This window comes from Crocodylus siamensis, chromosome 1 (assembly GCF_052110815.1).
Source record: "Crocodylus siamensis isolate JL-2025a chromosome 1, ASM5211081v1, whole genome shotgun sequence".
Taxonomy (NCBI): domain Eukaryota; kingdom Metazoa; phylum Chordata; order Crocodylia; family Crocodylidae; genus Crocodylus; species Crocodylus siamensis.
In genome coordinates, this window is record NC_143395.1 from 185826869 (window position 1) to 185854551 (window position 27683).

Sequence of the window (27683 nt, forward strand, 5' to 3'; positions counted from 1 at the left end):
AGGAAGAATGAGAGCCTTGCTTGTGGTTCCTCCAGGTTACCTGCTTCTTCCCTTACCTCAGGGCTCTGTGCTCCATCCTCTGGTGATCTTAGTTTCAAGCCCTCGTCTTTAGGTTAGAAAGCCTGTCTATGATAATGCTCTTCCTTTCTTCCCAGGTGGATCCTGTCTCTTCCTAGAAACTTTCCTCTTGGAACAACATCCTGTGTTCAGAGAACCTAAAGCCTTGCTGGGGACATTATCTGTGCAGCCAGCCATGCGTTGATCTGCAAGTTGCAGCTGCTCCTGCTCAAGCTCTTCCCCTTGACTGGAAGGATTGAGGAAAATGCTACCTGAGCCCCTTTCCCCTTCACCCTTGTACCCAGAGCCCTGTAGTCAGTCTTGATCTGCTCAGTCACCCTTGGCAGTATCATTGGTGCCCACATGATAGTAGTCAGAGGGCTGGAAGAATCTTGGTAATCCCACAAGTGACATCTTGGATGCAGGCTCCTGGCATGCAGCAGACCTCCTGAGACAACAGGTCAGGCCAGCAAATGGATGCCCCTGCTGGAGGAGGTCTCCAACCACCACCACCCATGTCTCCTCTTCTTGGTGTCAGTAGTCTCAATCTTTCCAATCATGGGGATGCCTGGTCTGGTCTCTTTCCATCAACAGAATGTGCTCCTGCTCCTCCTCCTCTTCTGTTGCTAGGGTTCCATTTGTTCTGCAGGCAAACTGCTACATGTGGAGATGAAGACTTCCACCATCCTGGGAGTTCATGTTTTTTTTTTTTTTATTCTCTAGCACTGCCTTTGGCAGTCCTTCCCTTGCAGTCGTAGATGTCTCCTCCAGCATGGAATCGATTGAAATCCTCATGGTGGAGGAGGCTTCAGAGCCTTGCTACCTCCCCCTGTAGCCTTCTTGCTTGGTCCATGAGGGACACCACCAGGAGGCACTGCTTATTTCATAGATTTCATAGACATTAGGGCTGGAAGGGACCTCGGGAGATCATCGAGTCCAGCCCCCTGCCCAAAGGGCAGGAAGTCAGCTGGGGTCATAGGCTCCCAGCAAGATAAGCATCCAATTTACTCTTGAAGGTGTTCAATGTAGGTGCTTGAACCACCTCCGCTGGCAGACTGTTCCAGACCTTGGGGGCTTAGACAGTAAAGAAATTCTTCCTTATGTCCAGCCTGAAACGGTCTTGCAGGAGTTTGTGACCGTTCGACCTCGTCATCCCTCGGGGTGCTCTGGTGAACAGACGTTCCCTCAGATCCTGGTGGTCACCCTGATAAACTTATAGGTGGCCATCAGATCACCCCTGAGCCTGTGCTTTTCCAGGCTAAAGAGTCCCATGGCTCTCAGCCTGTCATCGTAAGATCTGTTTTCCTGACCTCTGATCATGCGCGTGGCTCTCCTCTGGACTCTCTCAAGCTTCTCCACATCCTTTTTGAATTGTGGAGCCCAAAACTGGACGCAGTACTCCAGCTGCGGCCTCACCAAGGCCGAGTACAAGGGGAGAATGACGTCCCAGGATTTACTCAAAAAGCATCTATGGATGCACGCCAGCATTTTGGTCGCTTTACTAGCCGCAGCATCGCATTGCAGGCTCATGTTCATCTTGTGGTCAATGATGACCCCCAAGTCTTTTTCTTCTGTAGTGCTAACCAACGTAGCACTGCCGAATCTATACGGGTGCTGCAGGTTTTTCCTCCCAAGGTGGAGAACCTTGCATTTTTCAGTGTTAAACACCATCAGGTTCTCGTCTGCCCATTTGCTGAGCTTGTCCAGGTCAGCCTGGATCACCCGCCTATCTTCTGGCGTGGAACTTTGCCAGAAACTTTGCCCCAAAGTTTGGTGTCATTGGCGAACTTGGCCAGTCCACTCGTGACTCCAATGTCCACATCGTTAATGAAGATGTTGAACAGGATGGGTCCCAGGACAGAGCCTTGAGGGACCCCACTGGTCACAGGGCACCATGATGAGTGTCTGCCATCAATCACAACCCTCTGGGTCCGACCACGAAGCCAACTTCCCAGCCAGCGGATCGTGGTGGAGCCAAGGCCACAACTGGTCAGTTTGGCCAAGAGGTGATCATGCGATACCAGATCAAAAGCTTTTTTGAAGTCAAGATATATGACATCAATCTCTTCTCCCTTGTCCAGGTGATAGGTCACCTGGTCATAGAAGGAAATGAGATTGGTCAAACAAGACCTACCCGCAACAAACCCGTGCTGGCTGTCCCTTATATTGTAGGCACTCCCCTACCTGGTTGTAACTAGAAGGAACTAGTAAGCACCAGTCTCCACAGTGCCATACTAGGACCTGGGTGGAAGTTTCCCAGGAGAAGATGGTGAGTGGCCCTACCTGGGTAGACACTAGGGCTGTGCGAAACAGCACCGTTTGGCTTCGACTTGTGTTTTGATGTTTCAGCGGAACAGCGTTTCGTCTTGAATTTAGTTTAATTTCAAAAGCACTGTTACATTTTTTGTTTCGTTGAAACACTTGAAGTTTCAATGCTGTTCTAACGTTTCGCCAAGGCACCCCGGGGGAGGAGTCTGGCAGAGCCCTGCAGCCCTCCCAGGGATGCGGGTGGGAGGCAGCCACTGGTGCCTCCCTAGGAGCTGAGCCAGTGGAGAGGTAGAGCGCAGCCTCAGCACTTTGCTCTGCTCTGCTACCCCCCACCAGGCTCAGTTCCACGGGGTCTCAAGTGGCTGGGAACTGAGCCAGGTAGGGGCGAAGTGCAGCCCCTGGGCTGTGCCGTGCCTGCCTCCACCTGGCTGCAAGCCACTGGGAACCCAGTTCAGTTGGCCTTTTTGAGTTTTCCCCAGTGCTCAGCATTACAGCCAGTGTAATTGCCTGTTCTAAATAGCTTCATTATAATTCACCTGAGAGAATGACAGCAATCAGCAGTCTTTTGACTATTTGCACATAAGAGGACCCGGAACAGGTTGCTATGAAGTGCTTTATTGTATCAAAGTGTATTCATTTTCCTTTGTTTCTACGTTTGCATTTTTCACAATTTTAAAGAGAAGGAAATATGTTTTAAATGCTATTAATAACATATAAAATGTAAAAGTCGTGAGTCACTTGAAGACAGGAAAGCACTTTGTAAGATCTTGCTGAAGGACCTACCTACAGTAGGTTTGTATTTGCCAGCAGAGGCATTGTGCAAAACATTTAGGAAATATATAAATGGATTGTGGGTTTCTTTCGTTTTTACCTTATTTCCTTCCTTCCTTCCTTCTTTTTTACATGCACTTTCTCTCTCACACATCCTTTAAAAAGAGCTCCTATTAAAGGAATGATGTAGAAGCCAAACCCCTATTCAGTAAAATGATCATAGAACATATTTGCACATTTCCCTGTTTACTCTGACTCATTTTTAAATAAGTTGAAGATGATAGTTTTTATGTACTTTTATGACCAAGTTTCCAACACACATGGCATTCTATAAAACTTATCACTGCTGCACCCTATCCCTGGTTTTATTTTAACTTTTTGTGTTCTGCTGTTACTGTAATGATACTTGGAGGACTGCTAGAGTTCAGGTTCTCTGTGTTTGCATCAGGAATCCTTTTTCAGACGAGTGTTTCAATATCCTCTCTTGAAAATATTATGGGTGAGGCTTGTCACAAGTGTTTTGATCACCAGGGTCGATATTTTCCCTCTTTTTCATGAAAATACATTGTCTCATTTTTATGAGACTGAAAGAATGGGATGGCGGTGAAAAATGGTTGCATTTTGGCTTAAGATGTTTCTAAAAGTGTCTTCCAAGATCTCAAAGCCCCCAGGGCTGCACCCCCCCCCCACCTCCACCAGGCTCAGCGCCCAGTGGCTCCCAGCACTGGAACTCAGCCTGGTGGTAAAGCTCTGCCTCCTTTCCGCCACAGGGCTGAGTTCCATGGGACTAGTGGAGCCGATTGGAGCGCAGCGTGGCAGTGGGAGGTAGGGAGAGCCAGGGCTGTGCTCTCCGCTGGGCTGAACCATGTGGGGCTGCATGGAGCCTCTGGGAGTGCAGCCCTGGCTCTCCTCTGCCTTCCACCACCAGGCTGGGCTGCTGCTTCGAAACGTTTTGACTGGCTGTGTTTTGTTTCAAGGCTGTTTCAAAGCCTTCTGTTTTGTTTCAATTGAGCTGTTTCGAGCTTGAAATGATTCAAAACCGCATTGAAATGAAACAGCTGGCATAATTTCGCAGAGCCCTACTAGATGCCTCACAGGTGCAGGCAGAAGAAATGCTGGCAGCAGCAGTGGCTCTGGCACTGCAGTGTCCTCCAGCTATTTCTCCAACAAACCTTCCCTAGCTAACTCCCCTGTAAGCTTACCTGTTTGTTGTGCCTTGGTCCCAAACAGTTCCCATTTCCCTGCTAGCCTGTTTCCTGTCGCCAAGCTTACAGTGAAAGAAGGTGTGAGAGTTTCCAGACAAACTGTCTAGTGGACTCCCCCTCACTCTTGTTAAACAAGGGGCTTAACTATTGGTCTAACTTCCAAGTTTTAGCTGCTTAAACTAAATATATCTAGGCTAGTTGCTCTTTTTTAAAAGAAAGAGCTTTCCTTAAAGACTCCCCTGCTAATAGGGGGGCATCAAACTAACTTGCAAACCGTACTGTTTGCTGTCATGTTCTCTTGTTCCCTGGTTGCTCTCAGTCTCCTTTTATATCCTCCTGAGCCTGGGCTGGTTCTAACCCCTTGTTAGGGTTTTTGTCAGACACAGGCAGCAATCACTCGGCTAGCAGCAGCACTTCCAGGTGCTCAGAGCATATGCCCAAACACACAGCCCATCAAACAAACACCCAGAAAGCCAAACACACAGGCAGCCTGGCTCACTTACCTTTCCAGCGCAGGATCTGGTGCCTAGCTTCTCTTCCTTTTTCTTTTTCCCTTCCTCTTTGCTCCCAGGAAACTGCTTGCAAATTACCGTCTTTGCTGCCCTTATTCTGTTGCTCTTGTCTTATTCAGAGTGGTTGCACTAGTGTATCCATGTGGTAGGCTCCCATTCAAACATGTTTGCTCAATATGGGCCATTGGTTTTATAGCCATGCTTAGTGTTGGCTGTATTTAATCAACTTCCCAGTTGGTTTCCATTGCAGAGCTCATGCTGCTTTTATCAGCAGTTTAATGATCGATAATGTTTTTAGTGAGATTTCCCTGTTTGCAGTTATAAGATGAGGGGCTCTTTTCCCCATGCCATTTTGGGGGAAAAACTTATCTTGTATTTGAATAAATATGGTATGTTTGTTCTTGTTTTGGTAGTCTAGTTCTAGAGTTGTGTCGGGGTAAACCGAACAGAATGAATTGGGGCCCCAAGGTCACGGTGGGCCGGGGTGGCAATCAGATACAGACAGGTGGGATTGTTGGCGTGGAGTCAGGAGATACGGACCCAGAGTGGATTTGAATGAAGATGAATTTATTTAACTTACGCTTTAGGCGTAGGCAGCGATGTCTTCAGTTACAATATTTACAACAGTGAACAACGAAGGGGTCTGTTGGCCCACGAGGTTCGGTCTGAAGACCTAGTCCCAGGGCTGGTCAACAGCTCATTAATGGGGAACACAAACAACGAAACGGAAAACTGTAACACGCTGTACACGCTAAGTTGCGTGACGCCAGTCCCGTAGGACAACGATGAGAAGCGATGATGTCAGAAGCCGAAGTCAAAACCAGGTGAGTCGAGCCGAGGTTGCAAACAAAGTCCAATGGATGATCCGGAATCATAGTCGGTAGTCAGTGCCAAGGTAAGTCGGAAGCCAGGTGAGCGGAGTCAAAGCCGTAACACAGCAAGTAATACGAAATGCCAAACGATGGAGGCAAAGGAGGAGATCGACAGGCCCTGAAGCCTGACTGGACGACAGTCCCTGGAGCACCAGCCTCTGTCTCCAGCTAACGTGATCTCCCTGCAAGGGAGGGGTTCACTGAACTTTTATATGAATTTGGTAGCCAATCAGAACCCTCTCCGCAGAGAAATTTCTAGTCAGATTACCTCATGTCAGGTTCTGACTGAGCATTCTCTCTAATGTCTCAGTACAGTATGCATAAGCCATGAGTCAGCAGTACTTGCAAGATACCTGAGAGTTGGAAATCACCAAAAACAAAAGGGTTTATAAAGGTGAATTAACATATGGTATTATGCTGAAGAAGTTTTTATTGGAAGAATACAAGCTTCTGTGAAGGCTGATCAGCTAAGAGAGTAGGAGGGACCAAAGTGTTTAGCATTGTGACTGGCTTAGCAGAAGACCACATCATCCAGCCTGTAGCTGAAGATCTAGCTGCTTACAAATTTCTTTTTTCTAAATCAAATATATAGAAAAGAAATATATATTTTTCTTTGTGCTAAAACTAGGACAAGAGGTATGTGTAGTACTAAGCATTAAATGTTATTTTAGGTTTTTTCTGCCAATTGTAATGAAAATGAGCAACGAAAACCTGCCCAGAGGAAAAGGGTGCTTCCACCTTGGATGCTGCAAGGAGACCTAGTGGTTCAAAACCTTTCTACCCCAGTCACTAAAAGAGGTATGTTTGTGATACAAAGTTTCATTGTGATAATAATATACCTCTTTATGACGATCTCTTCTTTGACCTTTTTGGAAATCAGTATGATAAAGTGACATATAAAGCATGTGAATAAACTGATTTTCTTCCCCTTGCCCCTTTTGGAATCTTTTTGCATATCTTCATTGTAGCTTGGATGACTGAACATATCTAGTACTTTTGTCCCATTTGTCTTGCATGTGAAAGTTTCTGATGTTTGGGGATTCATTCAGAGGCTGAGCTAATGATGTGGTGTTTTAGAATTTTTTTATTCTGACTTGCAAGTCTGGGACAGTGAGCTGGTTTACCTTCTTAGGGCACATCCAGATGAGCCTGCACATTCCTCTTACTACATCTCAAAGCAGTCTGAGATGCAGCAAGAAGCATGCTGGGAACAAAAAAAAATGTTCTCTGCGCTGCATATTTGGAGCATGGGCTCAAAATTTGATACCTGTATCAAAAAAACCCCTCCCCCAGAAAATAAAGCAGGGCAGGGCACAATCCAGGACCATGCTGTGAGGCAACCAGGGGCTCAGGTCCTCCAAAGAGCCACTCCAATAACTCTCTATGCCTGCCCCTTGCTGTAATGCTGCAGCACACTGCCTGCCTGTGCAAGGCAAACAGTGATGCAGGCTGCAGCGACCTGAACCCGGGTTTTGTTCCAGATAAGTAGGGGGTGAGAGAGGCTGGAAGAGGTGGGGGCTGTGAGGGTGTGGGGAACCATGGGGGGGTAGCTTGGGAGGGGTGGGTCCCTCTCCCATCCCCACAAAGCCCACATGCTCCCCCTGCATGGCCCATAGCTCACCCGCAGCAGCAGTCTCCATTGGGGTGCTTGCGGCCCAACTTGCTCCACACTGAAGTGCATGTCTGGGCACGTGCTCTGAGGCAAAAATCCCCAGCTCAAATTTGTGCTGCTCTTATATGAGCTGCTGCAAGCACGCTTATTTAAGCTGCTGCACATGTGGACGCACCCTTAAAATGCAAATTCTAGTCAACAATTTATTACTTTTAAAATATTGGGGTTTTCCCCCTTATAGGCTAACATTTGATGCCTCATTTATTCATATAAATATACCGTATTTTTCGGACCATAAGACGCACTTTTTTCCCCCCAAAAGTGGGGGGAAAATGAGGGTGCGTCTTATGGTCCGAAGGTGTGTGTCCCGGGGAGACAGGGCGGAGCTTGCCCGCAGAGGCGGCGGAGCCCGAGCGGGACACCCGCCGCTTGTTTATGCCGTGTCCCGGGGAGACGGGGCGGAGCTTGCCCGCGGAGGCGGCGGAGCCCGAGCGGGACATCCGCCGCTTGTTTACACCGGAAGCCGGCACCCGTGCCGGTGGCCGGGAGCCGGCAATAAAAATGGCCAGCCACCGGCACACATAGTCTCTCCTGCCATAAAAACTGGGTGCGTCTTATGGTCAGGTGCGTCTTATGGTCTGAAAAATACGGTACTTATCTGTAGATAAGAAATTCTTATAATTTTCACTCTGCCTCTAAATATTTTAGCCATGTTTAATAAACTGAATTTTACAGCATCCCAGTATGGAGTAGGTGAGAAATATATAACGGGGAATTTCTTTTCATACTACTGAATGCTGCCCTTTCTGAGGTGATTGCAACAGGTGCACATGGCAACACTGAATAATTGCATATTAGACATTTTTTTTAAATAAAAGCATAAGCTGAGTTAGGTAATTAGAACTTAACTATGAGTGCGTTAATTTTGCCAGGATCTGTAGTTAATGTATCTTAATCTTTAAATATCCGTGGGCCGTTTTTGTTAAGGTAACTAAGTGGACAAGTTCTTTGGTCTTTACCTCTCACCCTTAGTGTGGTGACTCTCTATACAACATTTTGATTCTGTGAAGTGGAATTAATCAGAATGATTAAGATACATTAACTATTGATCCTGATTCAGCCTTACCTCCAGTTGCCTATTTTTTGACTATATTGGGAATTCTCAATGTTGTTTGAATTTTATGATAGTTTAACATGCATTTTCAGTTGCAGTGATAAAGGCCTATACACAAAGGCATACACAAGTTGCTTTACATAAGCAAGTAGTCCTTTTCAACTCAAAGAAACCAGATTTGTGAGTAAAAAAATATGCATTCTTCTGTGTTTGTAGGATTCAAACCTTTGGCTACAGTGGAGTAATATTACACCTCTTTTTCTCTAAACATTAAAAACAAACAGACTAACCTTAGGCTTTTTAATGAATTTCTTCTCCTTCCCCTCCTGCCCAATCTAGTGAAAGGATCATTGTGTTGAGCATATCAAGTAGTTTTGTCCAAAACCCTGCTTTTTTTTTTTAGCTTGATTGATGCATGATATAACTGATGATGTAAACTATGAGCCATTTTATTTAGTATGTACATGAAGCTGTAAAAAAAAATCTTCACAAGTCATTCAATTAAGTCAAATAATTTTCCAAGAGTATTTTAATACTTTAATGTTACTGAAGTACACAAAGGCAAAATACTAACAAGGTATAAAACCATGTACCAGTTGTATTATAAATCATACGTCCATTCTGTGTAAAAGAAAATGGAGTTATAGTTAGGAGTGCATACTGCTATTTTTAATTTAGCTCATTTAATGTAAACACATTATGTTTCCACGCAATGCAACATACTGTGTTTACCTTTTCAATGTAAGTTGTCATTTTCTGTTCTTTACCCACCACCCCTTCCAATTCTTATATTCGCTCAAGTCGTCACGAGTTTAGCTAATTTCCCATACAGTACCAAAATGTTTTATTGAAGTTATGATCTCTGTTGTTTAGAAAATTGATTATCAAGGACATCTGTCTGTAATCAGTAAAATGTGACTGTTGCCTGAATCCCTTGGGAGGCCAGTCTGTGGGGGAAAGGAGTCCAGGAGAGTTGGCTGTATTTTAAAGAAAGCTTACTGAGGGCACAGGGACAAACCATCCCAATGTTCGGGAAGAGTAGCAAGTCTTGCAGAGGACCGGCTTGGTTTAGCAGGGAGCTCTTCGATGAACTAAAACGCAAAAAGAAAGCTTGCAAAAGAAGTGGAAACTTGGACAAACAACTAGGGAAGGAGTGTAAAAATGTTGCTCAGGCATGCAAGCATGTAATCAGGAAGGCCAAAGCACAATTGTAATTGCAGCTATCAAGAGACATGAAGGGTAACAAGAAGAGTTTCTACAAACATGTCAGTAACAAGAGGAAGCCAGCGATGGCTACTCTTTGAGCACAAAGAACCAACAAATTTGTTGGCAATCCCTAGATTCGAGGATGCTCTCTACTGCAGCTCGTTGATGTGTGTTGGGGTGACTTAAGAGTCCAATCCTTAAGCCACAGAACCATCTACAGAAGTTCATAGAATCATAGAAAATTAGGGTTGGAAGGGACCTCAGGAGGTCTAGTCTAACCTCTTGTTCAAAGCAGGACCAGCCACAACTATACCATTCCAGCCAGGCCTTAAAAACCTAAAAGAATGGAGATTCTACCACCTCTTTAGGTAAGTGGTCCAGTGCTTTACCACCTTCCTAGCGAGAGAGATTTTTCTAATATCCAATCTAAACTTCCCTTTTTGCAATTTGAGACCACTGCTCTTGTTCTGTCATCTGTCACCACTGACAACAGTTGAGCTCCATCCTCTTCAGAGTTGCCCTTCAGGTAGCTAAAGGGTGCTATCATATCCCCCCTCAATCTTCTCTTCTGGAGACACAGTAAGTTACAGGTCTTTTCCAAGGAGTGAGTAGACCGTAGGCCAGGATTTCTCTCCTTTCTCCTTCCTTCACCCTCCTCTGGCTTGAGGGCAAGATGATTTTACCTCAAAGAAGGCTACTGCCTAGTTGAGGTTGCAGATCCGTTGGTGTTGGTTAGCAGCCAGCTCCTCATAGTTCCTGATGTATGCATCCTTTTTCTTATGCTGTGCCATCAATGCATCCTTACAGCAGTTCCTCTGGCCTCCATGAGATCTCAGGCTGCAGTTAATCTGAGACTAAATAACTTGTTTTGGAATTCAAGATTCAGGCACCACTGAACCAGACATTGTGTGTGGAAGTTGGTACTTGATGGTCACCAACTCAGTGTTGGTAACATTGGCTTCAGCAAGGATTGTTGGCATTTGTGCAGCAATCTTGCCTTTTGATGTAGAAAATTTTCTGAGGCATCATTGGTAACTGGTAGGTCACCTGTGTTTCACGTCCATAGAAGAGAATGGGAATTATGACTGGTGTAGACCCGGATCTTGGTGTCTTTGAGGAGATTGCAATCAATACAAATGTGTTAACGTAAATACCTGAAGGAAGTGCTTGCACACTAGATCCTTTGCTGAATCTCTTCATCAACATTCACTGTTTGAGAGAAGGGGCTACCGAAGAAAAGGAAATACTTGACTACCTCCAGGGTCTTTACCTAAATGGTGATTTGAAGAAGGGGATTTGAAGAGCCCTCTATCTGTTTGGTATTCACTGTCAGTTCCAGAAGGGAGGCGGTCCTTAACCAGGACGACAGTCCAAGAAATAGGAGAACAGCATTGGGCCTATGACTCATCCATGCTTGACCCCACTTCAGATGAAAACTGGATCTGTCTTTGATCTTCTACAAAGAATAGTCAGTCACCTAGTCTTGGAGACACCTCAGGACCTTCATGTATTTTTTGGCCCAGAACTTTCTAAAAGGCTTTGAAATTGACAGAGCACAAAAGCCTTAGTGAAGTCAATGGAGGCCATATACGGGTCCTGATGTTGTTTCTGACACTTTTCTTGAACCTGGCAGGTAACAAAGATCATGTCAGTTGCTCCATTGGATGGTCTGAAGCCACAGTGAGATTCCAGCAGGACTTTCTCAGCAGGAGATAGAAGACTGTTCAGGAGGATGCAGGCGAGGATTTTTCCCTGCTGTGGAAAAGGAGGATGACCTTAATAGTTTCCATACAGACTTACCCTTTTCTTGAAGATAGTCATGATGTTGGCATTCTTCATGTCCCTAGGTAAGTCTTTGTTGTTCCAAACTCATAATCAATTTATGGAGTCTCAGTACATATTCCTAACCATCATCCTTGAAGGTTTAGGCATGTGCCATCTGGTTCAATAGCCTTATTGTTCTTGGTTTTCCTGAAAAATTGCGGAACTGGTTCTTCTGATGGCACACCAGACTTTTAGAATAAGAGAGTTGGTGAGGCATGGATCCTGTTTTGAGGTTGTGAGGGATGGACTCAGTGGGCATATCCACACATGCAAGCACATGTGCTTGCAGCAGCTCAAATAGAAGCAGTGAAAATTTGAGTTGGGGCTTTTGCCTCAGTGCATGTGCTCCAACATGCACTTTGTTGTGGAGCAAATTGTGCCACTTAGGGCAAAATAACCCTGCCTGGCTCCTCCCGGATCTGCAGCACCTGTGCTATCCCCAGCAGTATAAAAAGCTGCCCTGTCCTGGCCTCTTCCATACGAAAAGCTGCCCTGGCAAGCAGCTCAGTGCTACTCACTCTCGGGAGCTTCCGGGGCTCGGCCACTTGGTACCTGGGGACACTACCCCTTGTGCCAGCTGGATTGCTGCAGCACTGTCCCAAATCCATTTTTATAAATATCCCAAAATCCATGTTTTTCCACAGTTAACACAAAAAATCTATATCTATATCTAAATTTAAAAAAAAAATACACGCATCTGGAGAGAGAGGGTGAGAGACAGCAATCAGTTGGGCAATGCTTATTGGTATCTTTACAGTGTTAAAGCAATGTGGAAGCCTACCAGTGTCTCTAACATCATGATGAAATAAATTCTAAATACCTATATTTGTTGATGTGTACTTTTGGATTTCTTTGCACATGATGGGTGTGTGATGGGGGGATGTGGTGTTTGCAGGAAGGGAGTGGGAAGGAGTGTGGGGAAGGCGGGTGGGGGTGTGTGTGTGTGTGGAGGGATGTGGGTTGGTGTGTGGGGCAATTGCTGGGGGGATTATGGGTGTGGGGTACCTCGTGGGGGGGCTGCTCAGGAGGTGTGGGTCCCCTGGCCCCCATAGGGTGCAGCTCCCCCTGGAGGGCCTCAGCCTCCCCGTCCAGGGTCCCAGACACCCTGGAGGGCCTCAGCCCCCCTACCCAGGGCCCCAGCCTCCCCGCGCAGGGTCCCAAACACCCTGGAGGGCCACAGCCCCCCTATCCAGGGTCCCAGCTCCCCCTGGAGGGCCACAGCCCACCTGCCTAGGGCCTATAACTTACCTTTAGCAGCAGCAGCAGCGGGAGTGGGGCGCTCTGAGCCATGGCAGCAGGACACAGTGCGGACCATGCGCCGGGCCCAGCCAGGTCCTGCTGGCCTGGCTGGGCTGGGCCCTTAGTGGCAGGACCCAGCGCGGCACATGGGGACTGCAGGCCGGGCCCAGCCTGGCCCTGGGGCCTCTCTGCTGCCTGGCCGGGCTGGGCCCTTAGTGGTGGAACCTGGTGCAGTGTGTGGTCCCCACGTTCTGGGCCCAGCCAGGTCCTGCCGCCCTCAGGGCCCCTCTACTGCTTGGTCGGCTTTTTCATTCTTTTTTCATTCCCACACATGCCTCTTCATAGTTTTATAATTTGGTAGGATTGGAAGGGACCTGAGCAGATCATTACATCCGACCCCCTGCCATGGCAGGAAAGAGTACTGGGGTAAAATGACCCGAGCAAGGTGTTCATCCAGCCTCCTCTTAAACCCCCCAGGATAGGAGCCAGCACCACTTTTCTTGGCAGTGAAGTAGCGCCTCCTGATGTCTAGCCTGAATCTACCGTCTGCCAACATGACTATTATTTCTTGTCACTCCTGGTAGTGCACGGGGGAACAGGGACTCCCCCAATGCCTGCTGGTTCCCCCGACTAGTTTGTAACAGGCCACTAGATCCCCCCTCAGCTTTCTCTTGTGGAGGCTGAACAGGTTCAGGTCCCGTAGCCTCTCCTCATAGGGCCTGCTCTGCTGCCCCCTGATCATGCGAGTGGCCCTCCTCTGGACCCTCTCCATGTTGTCCACATCCCTTCTGAAGTGCAGTGCCCAGAACTGGACACAGTACTCCAGCTGTGGCCTGACTAGTGTCGCATAGAGGGGGAGGATCACCTCCTTAGACCTGCTGGAGATGCATCTGTGGATGCATGACAAGGTGCGGTTGGCCTTCCTGACTGCATCCCCACACTGCCGGCCCATGTTCATTTTGACATCAATGATGACTCCAAGATCCTTTTCTGCCTCTGCACTGACGAGAAGGGAGTTCCCCAGCCTGTAGGTATGCTGCTGGTTCTTCTTCCCTGGGTGCATCACCTTGCACTTGTCAGGGTTGAAACCCATCCTGTTCTCATTTGCCCACCCCTGTAACCTGTCTAGGTCCGATTGCAGCGTATTTCTCCCGTCTAGCATGCCCACATCCCCCCACATCTTAGTGTCATCTGTGAATTTGAACAGGGTGCTTTTTACACCCCTGTCCAAGTCGCTGATGAAGATGTTGAACAGTGCGGGCCCAAGGACCGAGTCCTGCGGAACCCCACTGCCTACATCCCTCCAGGTTGAAAATGATCTGTCCACCACCACTCTCTGGGTGCAGCCCTCCAGCCAATTAGTGACCCTTTTGACTGTGTAGGTGTTGACGGCACAGTCCCCTAGTTTTTTAATGAGACTGGGGTGAGAGACGGTGTCGAAGGCCTTCCAAAAGTCTAGAAAGACTACGTCCACTGCTAACCCCTGCATCTAAGGATTCCTTGACCTGGTCATAGAAGGCCGCCAGGTTGGTCTGAAAGGACCTGCCTCGAATGAACCCGTGTTGGTTGCCCCTAAACATAATCTCCCCTGCTGGCCCCTTGTGGACATGCGCCAGGATAACTCTCTCAAAAAGCTTACCCAGGACTGAGGTAAGACTGACTGACCTATAGTTTCCTGGGTCCTTCTTCCTCCCTTTTTTGAAAATGGGAACCACATTGGCCCTTTTCCAATCCTCTGGCCTTTGGAAAGGGATTTGAGATGGGGCAAGAGGTACGTGCCCACTCATCTGGTGGCATCCATTACAATCAACTCATGGTTTAGAAGTGCCTCAAAGTGTCCTTTCCATCTATTTTGGATAGATTTGTTGTCTTTTACGAGTGTTGAATCATTCTGTGATCTCAGGAAAGTAAAACCATGGGAGGTTGGACTGTGTAGATGGCTTTGATGCCTGGAAGAAACTCTGCACGTCATTGTCAGCTGTACATTGACAAACACCTTGGCTTTATCCTGTAACCACTAGTTTTTGATTTCCTGGGTCCTCCTTTGACCTTAAACTCTGAGGAGCTGATATGTCTCCTCCTGAAACGGTGTCATCTTGCCAAACAGAATGAGCCCTTCTCTTCTGGTTGAGGAGCCCTATATCTCAGTATTGCTTTTATTGAACCAGTGTAGAGTTTATCAAGTAATCATGTAATAAGCATTTTGTATTTTGCTCTCAAAATATTTGCGTAACTTGCTTAGCATTTTTCAAATCCATGTTGTCTAAATCACTGTGCGCGCATGTTATTTTTTCTATAGTATCTACTAAACATCTGGAGAACTCCTTTCTTAAAAATATTTTAGTTTAGCAGTTTCTACTTCTAACATGGCAACAATGCATTGTTGAATTCAGTTACATGGAATACAGTTTTACCTCACCAAGACAAATCTGCAATAATTTTCAGTCTCTTTCATGGTTTTTATTTGAATCCCTTACATTGATTATGCAAATTTCAAACATTGGTTTTGCGTGCAGGTCTTATGAGAAGAAGAGTTTCCATTTCATAAGCTTTCATTTACATAAATAGTTGATAGCTCTGACTTTAACTAAATCCTTTTGTCTTTTGAAATATTTAAGCTTAACAAGCATGAGAAAATAGCTGCATTCAAGTGAGCTATCGAACTTGTGAAATGAGCTTATAGTTATGCAGTTTGCTAAACTACCTGTTCAATTTTTACTGAATATTTTACTGAATCCAAGATGACTTTGAATTTAAGTCGTGTAAATTTGCTATAATTCTTCCATATATAGAAGCTAATTATTGGCGGGGTCATTTTAAACTAATTCCCCTCTGCTTTAGCAAGGCAAGCAGTGGTGGGGATGCAAGCTGCCTGCCCCTCTACCCATGTCCACCTGTACCTGCCCCCATTCAACTTGTCCCCACTCTCCCTCTGTGCATGCCTTCCTTCCCCCCAACTTGCCAGAGCCAGGGATTCAGCAGTTCCCTTGCTGCTATGCAATCTCCCCTGCACTTTTCACCTAGCACTGTGCAGTTTCTGCCACACTTGCCTTTCCTCCCTCCCTCCCTCCCCATCACTACTCTGTGGTTTTCTCAGGCCTGGGGCTGGAGCCACAGCAACCACCTGCCCCAGGCTATACTCTAATTCAGGGGTCAGTAATGTTTTTGGGCAGAGTGCCAAAAATGCCTGCAACTTTGATTTTTAAGATGTTGGCATGCTAAGGGAGGCATGAGGCATCCTTCAATCCTTGTGGCAACACAACCTCAGCCCCTTCCATGCCATCTGCACCGAGATGTGTGTGCACCTGCTGGATCCTGGTGCAGCTGCTTGCAGCCTCCCGGTTGCCTGCCACAGCTAGCCTGGGCTCTGGGCAGGAACCTGCCACCCACCACAGAGCCCAGGCTGCAAGCAGCTGCATTGGGTTCTGTGGAGCCTGGGCCCCGCTTGTAACCAGTTGCGGATTCATGCATGCGTCAAGATGGATGGCAGGGAAAGGGTCAGGGTTGCGCTGCCATAACAAGGATCAGGCCCCTTGTGGCTCCTCTGCTATCTGCCTCGAGGTATGCTTGCCAAGCAAAATGCTTTTGGGTTTCCTATCCCTGTTCTGATCTAAGACAGGGTTTCTTTTTCCCCATGTTGGATTCAAATAAATACAGTAACTTTCATGGTAAACATATACCTCTACACAATCACTAACAATTCAGTTCTTTTTTTGCCCCAATTCAGCAACTATATGTGAAACAGAAGTTGTAATATGTATAGGTGGCTATAGGATGAAAGCTATGTGCCTAATCTGCTGGAAAAGGTCGGGAAATGTCTGCTGAAAAAAGCATTTGGGCAAACTTTCCCCTGTCTTTTTTCATCAGTTGTGTGTGACAGGCAAAAGTGAGAAGTGGGAGAAAAAAGGTAGACGCAGAATGGAAAAGCCATGTGGGTTAAAAGTTGTCATGGCCAAAAAGCAGTATATCTGCTTCAACAGCATTTTGAGAGCAGCTTGTTCTTCCTTGTGTTATCACCGTATGTGGGCTGGTGCATCAGAAGAGGAACTATTCCATCTCATATTGAGCACTGCATGCCTCAGAGAAAATAGGCATGTTTCCACCTCAGTTACAGCCCTAAATTTGCCTGACTTTTGTTTAAAGAATAGGGAGCATTTTACTTATTTTACTGTTTTACCAGGTAACGAAGCAGAAAGGGTAAGATATATTGCAGGGTTGTTGGATGTAGTCATGTTGGTCTAAGGACATAGGCAGGCAAGGTTCTTTGGGTAGATGTGATATCTTTTATTAGACCTACTAAATAGTTGGAAAAAAGTTCTTTGCAAGCTTTCGGGCACAGATGCCTTTCATCAGGCATAAGAAGAACCTTATTCACCCTCAAGCCTACTATCTGCTGCTCTTAGTACTGGACCTCACAGCTGCAGCAGGGGAATCTCTGTCTGCCCCATATGGCCTTCCATTTGAGTTGTGAAACATATTTTCGGATCCTGCTTTCCACATAGTGTGTAAGCCTAGAGTATCACTTACCCAGAGATCATTCTTTGCCACAGGCAATTGCTAAAGGAGATAAAACAATGAAAAGATTTCTTGTATAGGGAAAAAGAATTACACAAGAAATACTGACCATATGTTTGAACACAGTGTAAAAAGACAAGTAAAATTTCTTACTCAGCTTATACCCTAGCTCATGAGATGCCTGCCAGTTTTTTGTTGTTGTTTCTTTCAGGGTTTTTTTTGTGTTAGAGATCAGCCTTTCTGCTGATTTCTACCTGCCCTGATTGCTGGGGACCTGGAATCCTGAGTAAGCCTGGGAAAATCCAAAGACCATGCTTCTATCATAGCTAGACTTTTAAAAACTTCCAAAGCAGTCTTGATCATCAGCATTATTTAAATTGCTCATGAGTCACCAGAATCCTTCAAAAATTTGTCTCCCTGGGACACCTGGCATCCCTGTAGGTCAGGGGTTCCCAAACTGGTATGTGTACCCCTGGAGGTATGCAAGACATCTCTGGGAGAAATTGTGTAATGGTGGATTTAATTTTCATTATAATAATAATCAGCGCTTAGGGGGTTAAAATATAAAACGTATGCTGGTAGGGGTACACGGGCAGCTGGTAAATCTGGAAGGGGTTATTCAATAAGAAAAAGTTTGGGAACCTCTGCTCTAGCTGCTGGGCCATTTCTCACAGATGCCTTTGCAATAAAGGAATTGATTTTCCCCATTACAGGCAAGCAATGCCTTGGATGACCCACCCATTAATTTTTCTTTCTGTGTATGTGTGGGAGTGGCAAATCTTCTTGTCCTAGTGGCACAATAGCAAAAGAAATTTATCATTTGCACCCACTCCATTTCCTTGACCTAACCATATCCAGAATCATAAAAGATGTGTGGATTATGTTACGCTCTCTGTATATATAATGATTAATAGTAACATAAATTAGTACAGCATAACTAACATGGGCTTCTCAATGAGATTACACATGCTCTCTCAATTAAATAAATACAAGAAAATCTGTATGATGCTCCATGAGCCTCTCCCCACCAGGCATTGGTGGGGTTTGTGACCACCCCCCTCTAATATTTATTCACAGAGTTTAATGTTCTAAATATTTGATTAATATTCTCACAAGGTGGTCAGGAGATGAAAAATGTATATTCAGTTGAAATGATTGGTCAAAATGTGGATCAACAAAGTAGCTACTTAATTAGGCCAGGACACACAGCTCAGCAACCTGCATATTAATTGAAAGTTCCAAATTTTTAATGGGCCTGTGGCGGAATGCCAGGCTAGCGGTTCCGGCACCGCTTAGGGGAGCTGCGGGAGCTGTGCGAGCGCGCGGCTTGTGGGGCGGGATTGGAGGTAGCTTTATAGCCGCCCTCGAGGTTCGCTAAGTTGGCACAAGTAGAAGACTTAGAGTAAGTTGTTAGTTTTCTTATTCTATAGGATGTCCGTTGGTTCACGAGGTTCCAGAGCCAGCCCTTGCGTTCCAACAGTGGAGCTAGTCCAAAGCTAGGTGCGGCTGCCGGCTCTTTAAGTCCCAGAACTGGTCAACAGCTCATGAATGGGATATACAGTACAAAACTGTAACACGGTGAATTGTTGTCAGTTGGATTTTCGAGGCCTTTGTCTTCGCTGGGGTACGCCCAGATGGAGAGGCTGAGAACCGGTCTTATAGGGTGATCGGGCCTATAGAGTTTTCCGGTCGTCGCCTCTGCTGTTTTCTGTTTCTTTGCCTCTTTATAGATGTTGGTTGGACTGCCTCTGTGATACTAACTATAATATAAGCTGAGCATACAGGGATAGGATAGTTTCTTTTACATAGTAATTGCTAGGCAGATTTTTTACATAAGTTTCATTTCTGCAAAAATAACATTTCTAGATGAGAAATAAAATCTACAAAATGTGCATGTGTAGCTTAATGCCAACAGAGAAGAATACAAAGTGCTCATTTAGCTTACTAGTTAAGACTTCGAGGTTACATAAATGTGAGAGTGCCGCGCGGCAGTTATACAGAAGAAAAAAAAATAAAACAGTTACAGGGCCAAGATTTGTTGTCTTGGAGAGTGTAAAGAAAAAAAATCATTGCATCCAGTTAAAGTATTGAAATTCCTTTTATCTTGTTCCAAGGTTGCAGAGTAACAAGAAGGAAAGAAAAAAACAGCAGGGAACTCTCAGAATCAAAAGTGAGAAATGTTCAAGTTAGAAAACAGTTAGTTACTGAAGACATTGGAGAGGATTGTGAAGACACAGAGCAAGATCAGGGAAAGAAGAACAAAACTACTGAAAAAGACAACACATCACAGGTACTGGTTATTTGCTTGTTGCCAAGTCACCTTATTTCAAGTATTATTGAATGCAGTTGACAATACCATAGGCCCCCTTTTATGCATTATATCTGTTATGCAATTACCTTGTCACTTGTACAGTAAGTTTAAACTGGCCACATGGGCAAATTAACTGTTGTGCCTTAAAGCTCCAACCAGCTATTAAGTTGTTGCTCAAAAACATGTAATAACTTTATAGCTGGTTTCTATCTAGCTTAATGTTGTATATGTAGGTAGTCTTGCAGCTGGGAGACTGCAGCTGCTATGATCTCCCAGCCATTGAAATGCACAATGCAGTTCCCCAGCAACGGGGTACCAGGACTCGGGGGCATTCCAGGCAGTGGCTGGGAGATTGCAGCACTGCGATTTCCCAGCTGTGGGGTGCTCCATGCACTGCCATAGCTGTGAGACCGCGGAAGTGCATCACAGTTAACGGGGTTGAGAGTCCCGCAGTTGACAGGGTTTTTGCACCACATGTATGGCTAGTACCAAGAGCTCTGTCAGGCACAGGATTGTTGGTCTGAGCTCTGCGTGGCTCCTCTGGCTGGGATCCCTATCAACAAAGGAGGCTCCCAGCTATGGGAGTCTACATTTCGCAGATGCAGGGGGGAGCCCAGGTTCAGGCTCTTCCTACTCCAGCAGTAAGACCTAATTGGATCTAGTGAATGGTCCTCAAATCACATTACCTGCCATGCATGTGTGGCATGGCAGGAGGCTATGGATTGTGCATTAGATCCAACTGCACCTTTACTTGCATGTGCAGAGTAATGCTTAACTTTATGATTGATCCTGTATTGTGATTATGTGCCACTTTAGATACCTTATGATAACATTTTTATGCTGGAGTGTCAGTTTCACTGAGCAGCTCCAGAACACCAAGCCTGGAAAATGTGAGGGCACCTGCAACATCATTTTCATTCAACAGCTGCAGGTCCTAGCAAGTGCATTTCTTCTGAGAAACACCATTTCCAAAATGTTGTGTGTTGTTCTTGAACGCAGCACAACCATCTTTCTTGATAGTTTATAGGGAAAATTGGATTGAGTGCCATTCTGCAATTAATTAATTACTTCACCAAGAAAATGTTATTGCTACAGAAGCCACAAGTATTTCTAAAGCTGGTATTAAGTTTTTGATCATTTAGCCTCAAAATATCATTAGTTTCCCTCAGTTATATGTAAAGAATTAAACTATCTTGAATGGAGTAAAAGATAGCCATATCTAGTCTTTCTGCTTGCTTTGTTTTGAATATTAAAGTGTCTGGAGATTGTGATCTTTGTCTTCTATTTCACAGAGTGCATCTGGAACCCCATTTGCAATGGCTGTGAAAAAAATGGAAGGGAATGAGAAGTCTGTGATACAAAGGGCTGAAAGATCTATGGAAAAAAGTGATTGGCAACCCCATAGTGAAGTTTCTGACCACAGGCTAGTTGCAGAAGGCCAGCTCAGTACTCGGGCCAAAAAGACCAATGAAATGGAAAACATAGAACAGATCATCCCTTCTGCAAGCCAACCAGCTAACCAGGACAAGTCATCCCAGTCTCAGGTTTCACAGGATGAGACTCCAGAGCTTGATGTAAACCCAGATCCCGGTACTGGAGTTTCTGATTCAACAGGAAGCAAAGATTCTCTGCAGAGTTCTAAGCAAACCCAGCACAAGAGGGTCCCTTGCATGTATGGAACAGGTTGTTACAGGTAAAGCAAAGCTGTAAATAAGTTCTATTCAGACAATTGCTGAGAAGCTGCTTGTTACCCCATGAAAGAGGAAGTGGTTAAAATGTTAGTCCTGGTTGTTGGAAAAGAACAAATGCAATAGCAGTGTTTTTAGAAACATAGGAAGTTTACTGACAAACAGTATAATAAACTAAGCTGGGGATAAAATACTTCAACAAATTACAAGACGCAGTTCATTAAAGAAATAGGCAATGATGGGTTTGGCTAAAAACTAGACAACTGTGACTACAGTAGAGAGAAGAAACGTAAGTGATGAGGAAGATCAACAGTTGGTTGTTCTATTAACAAATAAAGCTTTGTAAATCAATGATATTTTAAATATTTGCATTTAGGGAACATATGAACACAAAAAATGCCATTTGGGTCAGACCAATGATCTGTTTAGCCCAGTATTCTGTCTCTGAGTGGCAGAAATGGTACACTACAGAGGGAGAGCATTAAACCAGCTATCTAGAATGATCTAACCCTTATCCAGTATCCTCTCTGGCATCCAGTGTTATTGGTTTAAAGATGCCAGAGGAAACGACTCCAACCATTCTGTTCAATACCAATAATAGTATCTTCCATTAATTTATCCAGTCCCTTTTTGAACCTGGCTATCTAATCTGCCCCAAGCAATGACATATTCTATGAGTTTATGGCAATATGTAACTGCTTTCCCCAAACAGTTCAGCATTTTAAATTATGCACATTTTTATTCTTGGATAGCCTGGTGTTTAGTCTTCAGTACTAAGCTAAAATGAACCTTGCTTTTTGTATATTAATTTTTCTGTTTTGCAGTATAAAGGTTCAGTACTGTAGAAGTTAGTTACATGCCATCCCCATCTCTCTCAACCTCTTCAGGGAGCCTTTCATGGCTTACCCCAGACTTTGCTTGGCCTGTGAAGTGCATGATCTGTGCCAACATTTTGAAGTGCTTCTAGCCTGCAAAGATGAACAGCATGTTTGGATTTTTTTGTCCTCCTCTCTTCAAATTCTGCTACCACAGAGCACTACTGTTTCACATGTTTCTTGTCTTCCCTGGGGGCTGCACCAGGAGGCTGTTGAAAGATGTGTGTGAACTGTTAGGTGTGTTTGTGTGAAACCCTAGATAGACTTTTCCAAATAGGACAGGTCAAAGGATAGGGTACAAGTCCAAAGCTATATACAGTGGTCCTCTGGGGTTGAGCAGTAGGCCAGTAGTATATTCTCATTTAAAAATAAAAGTACAGAAACAAGGTAGCTATTCAGGCAAAAATTGTTAAAGACTGTCATGTTTGTGGCAGAGCCTTGTTTGTGCTGGGGTTTATTTAACTCTCTGGAAAATTTGACTTGAAATTTAATTTTTCCAACTAGTCATATTTGAACTCAAGAGGCAGAAGAAAGTTAGCCACAGCTAAACTTCAAATTAGGGTGCATTGTTCAGGACTTGCATGCATGAGCTGGAAGGAAGTAGAAGGGCTTAGGGTTCATAAGCTACATTTCAGTTTGGAGCAAATAAGGAGAAGTCAGGATTGGAATAAAATAAAATCTTATGTTGCTATGAAAATAGAATGGAGCATGAAAGTAGGACTGTAAACTTGTCTTAAAAACCATGTATGCTAAGAGGTAGGGTTTAGTTGCATTTTGTGTTCAATGGGATGAGGCTGAGGCAGGAAATTATAGGATGATGGATGATAGCACTGAAAGAACAATGGGAGTATAACCTAGGCATTTGACTCGGTAATAAATTATTGGTGTGTGCATGTTTCCCTGAGGGTCATGCATAAAACCTTTATTGGTAAATATCTCTCAGCAAGTTATACTTATGCATTTCATTAGCAACTCTTGTAGGATTTTTAGTTTTATCGGCCCCGTTTTGCTCTAAAATAGATTTTTTTTTTCTTGTCACTCGTGCCTAGCAGGCAATGTTTTTTGCGCGAGAAACTGTATTATAAAATAATGCATAACAGTTTTTGTGTTGTTGATATGAATTTCATGTTCAATCTTGGAAGCAGCAGCTTTACTTTTTTTTTTTTTTTAAGGAACACTAAGAATGTAAAAAAAAAAAAAAGAAAGAGTTCAGCCTTACAGCTAGAGAAGCTAATGTTATATAAGATATTTTGTTTTAATCCCAAAGACTGCTGGGTCCTTGGGGAATTGGATATGCACTTGTGCTTGGATGCATATTTGGGGAAAATAACTGTGAATTAAATGTTTTTGGCAATATTTAATGCAACATAGGCTTTTAATAAGTAGAATGGTTTGGGGAAAGGTATGTGAGATGGTTTGCAGGAGGTCTTGAGAGCCCCGTTTATTTCTTGAGCATGTTTCATTCTAATTACTCTCTTCTTCTCTGACCAATATTTTACTTGGGCAAAGGGCCTGATGGAGGTTTCTCGTATCTCTGATATCTTCTTGAAAGAAAAGGTGTGTCTTAAATTTTCTATTTCCTTCTCCCCAGCCCATCTTTTCAGGAGTTAGTCTGAAAAGCTACCAAAATTATGGTAATACCTATCGGCTATTTCTAAAGAGCTGTGTACATTTGTGCATTGTGTTTATTACCAGCTAGCAAACCTACTTTTAAATTGTCAATATTTATATTGCATGTATGTCAGAGGAAATAATAGTGCATCATATGAGTTTTAAAGAAGGCAAGCTTCCTGAAAATCTCTCCTGCTTTGGTACTGCTACAAGTACTTGTGATACACACTTTGTCCTTCTAGTCATTGCTTTTCAGTTATTTATATATAGCCTGTCAATAAGACAAACTGCTCAGCTCTGACTAGCTGTTCTTTTAAATTCCCACTTCATGGAGAAGGTAACATCACTATTTAATTTCTTTCATTTCTTTTTTTTTTTCTTCCTTTTCCTTGCTTTTATGAATGTTCTATGAGCAGTCTCTCTTCATTAACACTCTTTCACTGGAGTATTTGAATGGCCTTGACGGCATCAGTCTTAATCTGTTAAAGTCCTAACAAATGGCCCCTACAGTTTTCACCTCTGCTTGATAAGGTTGGTGCAGTATATGAAAATGATGCTGATTGAAACGGCATTTGACCTGTGCCAAATCCACATTAACCAGCAGCTTCCTGTAACCGGGATTCTGGTGCTTTCCTAAAATAGTATGTATCTGTTCTTAACATTTTTTAGACTCAAGGCACCCCTTGCTAGACTTGAGGCCCTCCCTGGAAAATACCAGCTCTTATCTTGCTTTCTTTTTTGACTAGGGAAAAATAACAGAGCAATTCTTCTGTTGCAGGAAACTCAGAAGAGCCACAACAATTTGGAATGTTTTTGACCCTATGATTTCCTATTTAAAATCTCTGGGGGCCCTGGCGCACGTTCAAATTGAAGCTTGGATAGAAACTTGTTATATAGTGGCTGCACATTTTCAGGCACTGACTTTGTAATTGGTTTGCTCTTTTTATAGCTGGATGGACCTTTTTATGGCATGATAATTGTTTAATTGCATAGTGTATATAAGTTGTGACAGGGCCCCAGGTTTATCTTGTGAATCACATTTAGATGTTTGCGCATCAACCAGTGCCAATGTAGCACAGCCTTAAAAGGATCTCATACTGCCCCTGACTGCTTTGGCACCTTAGTTGAAAATCACTGCATTAAACCTTTAGTTACCTGGAGGAGTATAAGCATTTCAGGGCAGGAAGCAACTAAATAAAAATTGCTCTATTTTGAAAATATCTTTACTGCTTGTATGATCAGTCATTCTTTTTTTTTTTCTGCTTCTAATTCACAAAAAAGGTAGTGTATCCCTTAAAAAGCTGGGGGCACTGCTGTTAAAAGCTGAAAGCCTGATACTCAGATTTCTTACTAGGGGGCTGTCTGTTGCCAGAATTTGTGAATATGTTACGAGAGCAGTGAACCCACCTTTGTTCAATGTGAATAGGATATAGCATCATCAGTAGCAATGCTTATACATTGGATAGACATTCGGTTAGTTTTCTAAAGCAGCCAAGCAGTTGTAAACTATTTTCGTTGGCTGGAGTGGTTTTGAAGAATAATAACAAAGGGAAGATATTTGGTTTCCATGTTGCTCTGTGGCAGTCCAGTATTCCTCCTTGCTAACGAATGGTTGTTAGTCATTTATTTTTCTGCATTACAATAGCGCTTAGAAATGGCAAATGGGATCAGACTTCGGTTTTACAAGGTGATATTTATATGTAGTATATGACCCTCCTTGCTTCCAAGGAGCATATCCTCAAATCAAACCAAATAAACAAAAGGTGGGGAAATACAGGATTAACCTTAATTTGCAAATGGGAAATTTGGTAAAGAAAATTAAGAATTTTTTGTCCAAGATTACCAATAGAGTTAAGAGTTTAATTCTGATCCCCAGAATCCTAGTCAAGGGCTTTAACAATTAGCATCCTTCCTCTTTAGCAGTTACATCTATTCATTTGTGCCACTGGAGTTTGGAAGTTGTCATATCCTTTATACCTGAACAAAGATGTCACCCAAACTCTTAAGTTTTCTGTGCTTTGTTAATAGCATTAGAAGCTGACCATATTAATAGTAGTATTAGAAGCTGAGACTGGCTGTGACTCTACTGGACACTGCAGTGGTGGGAATCGCTGCTCGTTCTTCAACAGCCGTTGTCCTTTCAGGGGCTTCTGAACCATCAGGGGTGACAGGGTCCTGGTTAGGGTTTCAGGGAACAGATGCTCTCTCTCCTTTCTTCTCCCTTTAGAGGGAGGAGGGTGAGTAGGGGACTGTAGGATGTTGGTCATCCTAGAAATCCTGTAGGCATACATGTAACTGTACAGGGATTACACATAGTGCTTCAAAATATAATCTTACTGAGAAGTTCCTCATTGAAAGAGGTAATGTTTTATGCGCTTTTACCCTCTTTGTAGCGCTACAGGCAGGTTGAATGCTCACTGTTTTGTAACTCTGCAAGGGCCTATTTAGCACTACAGATGTAGCATACATCTGTGACCTCTAAGTCAAGGTGAAGTTGCAATATTTCTATGAGGTGTTGATTTACATATATATGGTAATTATTGTAAACCTTTTATTTTACAATATTGCATAGCTTACAGTGGTTTATACTAATATAAAATGTGCTTTGCTCCTTTTTCCTCAAAATTCATCAGCTGGTAATTTTGTTGAGTGTTGTAATCAAGGAAGTGCAGTAGCAGTGAAAGAAACTGCATGTGCTACCTGCAGGTCTCCCTAAATGCTGGCTGTGGACATACTCTTTCCTCTGGGCAGAGGCTCTCAAGGAAAGATGTTTTCTTTTTATTCTGCCTTTCAAAAACAAAGTATGTATTTGGGAGGCATGTTGTATGTGAGAAAATATGATATATTGAGCTTACTATTACAAGAAAAATAAATTTATTCTAGTCATGATTACCAGAGTTCCTTACTGTTCAGAAGTTTTTATAGAAATCAGCCATTTTGATAGTGTGCCATAAGTATCTACAGTAATAGATATGGTGGTCTTTTACTTTATTTCAATCTTTTTTTTTTCAGCCAGGAATGAGAACATTGGCTTCTCCATGCTCTGTAACTTGAAGTTTGAAAAGAGCATACAGCTGAATGTGGACCACCTAAGACTAGGGCCATGTATATTTTAAGGGTGGGAGAAAAGAAAGCAGTAGTGATAACCCCAGATAAAGTGGGACACCAAATCTGTCGCCTAGATAGAATCCAATAACTTCCTCTGATTTTTGACAGCTCTATTTGCTATCAGCTAACTGCATTCATGAAATGGCGTGTTTTGAGATCCCTCTAGGGAAGATGTTATGTAGGTATAACATGATGGTAGTAGTTCTGGCTTTGGGTTTCAAATATAGGAGTTTACCTGGTAAAAATGTACGTTTGATTTTCAGTCTCAAAATGGAAATAAGGTCAGCTCAATATCTTTGTGCAGATCAGTTTGCAGAAATAGTAGCTGAAACAATCAGGCTTCTCATTATCACAGCACTGGAGAGATTAAGGCTGAAAGGGGCTTTAATGCTCATATATGTACTGAGTTGTCTTAGATCCTTGATTTTCAACCAGGGTGCTTTGGTGCCGTGGGGTGCCACAAGATCCAATTAAGGGTGCCACAGGTATGTCGCAATATTAGTTGTGCAAACACCTGTATGTAATTCACAAGGGAAGCCCAGAGATTTCAAATAGGAATCGATAGTTTCAAAAATATTCGACCCGTGTGGTCTTTCTGAATTCTTTGCAACAGAAGAATTCATAGATTTCATAGACATTTGGGCTGGAAAGAACCCTGAAGGATCATTGAGTTCAGGCCCCTGCCCCATGGGCAGGAAACCAGCAGGGATCATAGGATCCCAGCAAGATAAACATCCAAATGTGTCTTGAAGGTGTTCAAAGTGGGTGCTTGAACCGCCTCTGGGGGCAGTCTGTTCCAAACCTTGGGGGCTTGGATTGTAAAGAAGTTCTTCCTTATGTCCAGCCTTAATTGGTCGCAGTGGAGTTTGTGACCATTTGATCTTGTCATCCCTTG

The 27683-nt window shown here is 44.0% G+C and overlaps 1 protein-coding gene across 2 annotated transcripts in view; it reads left to right on the plus strand.

The window, feature by feature from the left end:
* The window catches only part of APLF (aprataxin and PNKP like factor), a 100530-nt gene that overhangs the window by 30654 nt on the left and 42193 nt on the right, over positions 1-27683 (plus strand). For both annotated transcript variants that reach the window (XM_090051050.1, XM_090051060.1), the window contains 3 exons: positions 6357-6483; positions 19310-19485; positions 20799-21199. In XM_090051050.1, coding sequence (XP_089907176.1) covers positions 6357-6483; positions 19310-19485; positions 20799-21199 — 704 coding nt within the window. The remainder of the gene's footprint in view (positions 1-6356; positions 6484-19309; positions 19486-20798; positions 21200-27683) is intronic.